Genomic DNA, 2,621 nt, shown 5'->3' with positions numbered 1-2,621 from the left:
CCCAGCTCTCCCAGCCTGGCTCCAGAGCAGAGGGGCTCCAGCCCTGGGAGCATCTCCGTGGCCTCCTCTGGACTCTCTCCAGCAGCTCCACATCCTTCCTGTGCTGTTCCCAGGGCTGGAGGCAGCTCTGCAGGGGGGTCTCAGCTGAGGGGGCATGTCCAGCCTCTCACCCACCGGCACCCCAAAATCCTTCTCCCCAGGGCTGCTCTCCTTCCCTTCATCCCGCAGACTGTGTGGATACCAAGGATTGTTCCAAACCCGGTGCAGCACTCTGCAGGTCCCTGCCATTGCCAAAGACACCCTGAGCCCTTTACTCACCAGCTTCTCACTGTAGTAGCCAGGGAGGTACTTCTCACAGATCTGCACCAGGCACCAGAACGCTTGCTGCAAGCCAAGGGACAGCAGTGAGCAGCCAGGGGACATCCCTGCGGCCCCTCCCTGCTCCCAGGGACCGCAGGGGAGGGCGGGAGGAGGCAGAGCACCCCGGGGTGCTTTGAGGTGCCAGGAGCTGAGCACCCTGCAGAGGGACCCCCGCCCTCCCAGCTGTCCCAGCTCTGCCCCGGCCGCGTGCCCGTACCTCGGCCGGCATGTGCATGAGCAGGACGGCGGCGATGGGCGCCTGGGCCTGGCAATATCCCTCCTCCGGGCGGTACAGCGTGTACGCCTTCAGCACCCGGAACAGGTCCTGCTGCCTGCGGAGACACCCCGGGCACGGGGAGCTGGGCACAGGGCACGGATGTGGCCCAGCAGCCTTCCCCGTGGATGCCAGGCACGAGCCTGGCTCAGACCCCGGCTGGGATCCCTTTTGCACACAAACCCAGGGCACTGGGACACAACAACCAGGGTGGTACTCTGGGAAGCTCTGCCCACAGAGGCTACACCTGCCCTGGATCCAAGAGTCAACCATCCCCAGGGATGCTGGCTCACGGTGAGCCATGGATGGGAAACGACCCGGCTGCAAGCACAGAGGCACAGACGCTCCCAGACACACTAGGAACAGCATTTTCCTGGTGAAACAGAGGCCACAGCAGGTCACCTCCTCCCTTTGCCCTCCTGCTGTGGCAACTCCCACCTCACCGGGTGTCAGAACCAGTGCCAAGGGTTGTGCCCCACACAGGGAGCTCCTGGGAAGCCACCCTGTTTTCAGGCCATGCCTGGATGCTCTGTGACTGGATGTGTAAGGACTGTGGGGTGACACGGGGACACAAGGGGCACGAGTGTGGGTGCATGAGCTGAGGCAGACAGTGCCCAGCCCATGGCTGACAAGGACTGGACACACAGGAGCTCCACGTACCCGTGGCCTCCACGTGAGACGAACATCTCATGGAAGGGGAACTGCCGGTGGAGATCCCGCTCGATCACATCCAGCCACTTGGGCTCTCCCGTGAGGAGATCCAGTTCCTGGGGAGGAGAGGATTGGGATGAGCAACACCCCCGACACTCCCCCGAGTTGTCTGGGATCCCAACAGAGACCCCAGCCATGGAGGGAACAGGAGCCACCCCAGCACTGTCCTGCTCCCTGGTGGTGCAGGAGGGTCCCCTGCAAGGACTCACATCAAACTTGCCCATGTTCTGCTCCAACTTAACCTTGCTCCCGGAGAGGTACTGCCAGGCACGGCCCCGCAGAGAGGGCGGGATCCCCTTCTGGCACCGCAGCCGGATCTGCGGGAAGAGACACAGCCATCACGGGAAAATCATGGAGCAGTGGGAAACAAAGCGGCTCCAGGGGCAAGATGGGAGCCAGGCCAGCACCACGGCCACAGGCTGGTCCCCTGCTGCTTCCCAAACAAGGGGATGAGTCCCTGCACCCCTGGGATGCAGGGATGCCAGCTGGGATGGCAGCCAGGGCTGCACCAGCATGGGGGAACAGGAGACCGGCCAGGGCTTTGTGGCTTGGAAACAGCTCCAAACAAGCCTGGCTCTGCCTCAAAGCCGGATCCTGCCGGGAGCTGGAAAAGCAAACACTGGAGCTAAGGTGGGGAACGGGTGGCTCCCTCCACATGGGAAGCACTGGGGATGTAGGGGAGGCTTTCCAGCCCCCATCCAGCCTCCCACTCCCCATGGGGCCATGGAGAGCAGGGGTGTGTGCCCTGCTGTGTCTCAGCCGTTCCACTCGCTCATCCCAGGCAGAAGGGCAGGTCTGGCCCCAGCTCTGCACACAGACGGCTCCTGAGGCCCCAGGGTCAGCTCTGTGCCCACAGTCAGCCCCTGGTTTCCTTGGCACTGGGCACCAGGCAGGACCAAAGTCCAGGCGAGGCAGCTGGTACCTGTGTGGGGAGCTGAGCTGGCTTAACCCTGCTGTGCCTGCACCCCAGTCAGACCAAACCAGAGCTTCCAACATCCCACCCCAGCTCCTGGAGAAGCAGCAGCACCATCTTGTCGAATCATGGAATGGTTTGGGTGGGAAGGGACCTTAAAGCTCATCTCGTTCCACCCCCTGCCATGGGCAGGGACACCTTCCACTAGCCCAGGTTGCTCCAAGCTCTGTCCAACCTGGCCTTGGACACTTCCAGGGATCCAGGGGCAGCCACAACATCTCTGGCAACCTGTGCCAGGCCTCCCCACCCTCACAGCCAACAATTCCTTCCCAATATCCCATCTCTCCCTGCCCTCTGGCAGTG

At 63.0% G+C, this 2,621-nt stretch overlaps 1 protein-coding gene across 1 annotated transcript; it reads right to left on the bottom strand.

Annotated features, from left to right (window-relative positions):
• Window positions 1-318: 318 nt before the first annotated feature.
• On the bottom strand, window positions 319-1,673 carry LOC113962224 (TBC1 domain family member 10A-like; the record flags this gene model as incomplete). The annotated part of the gene is made up of 4 exons (XM_027673011.1): window positions 1,555-1,673; window positions 1,295-1,401; window positions 578-692; window positions 319-384 (listed from the first exon to the last, which is right to left on the bottom strand). Coding segments are annotated over exons 1-4 (303 nt in total), but the record flags the coding sequence as incomplete, so codon positions are not given.
• Window positions 1,674-2,621: the final 948 nt, after the last annotated feature.

Source organism: Neopelma chrysocephalum, unplaced genomic scaffold (assembly GCF_003984885.1).
Source record: "Neopelma chrysocephalum unplaced genomic scaffold, ASM398488v2 Primary Assembly neopelma1_125690, whole genome shotgun sequence".
In the NCBI taxonomy this organism is placed as follows: domain Eukaryota; kingdom Metazoa; phylum Chordata; class Aves; order Passeriformes; family Pipridae; genus Neopelma; species Neopelma chrysocephalum.
Note: the sequence above shows the minus strand (reverse complement) of the source record. Positions and strands in the feature narration are given on the sequence as shown.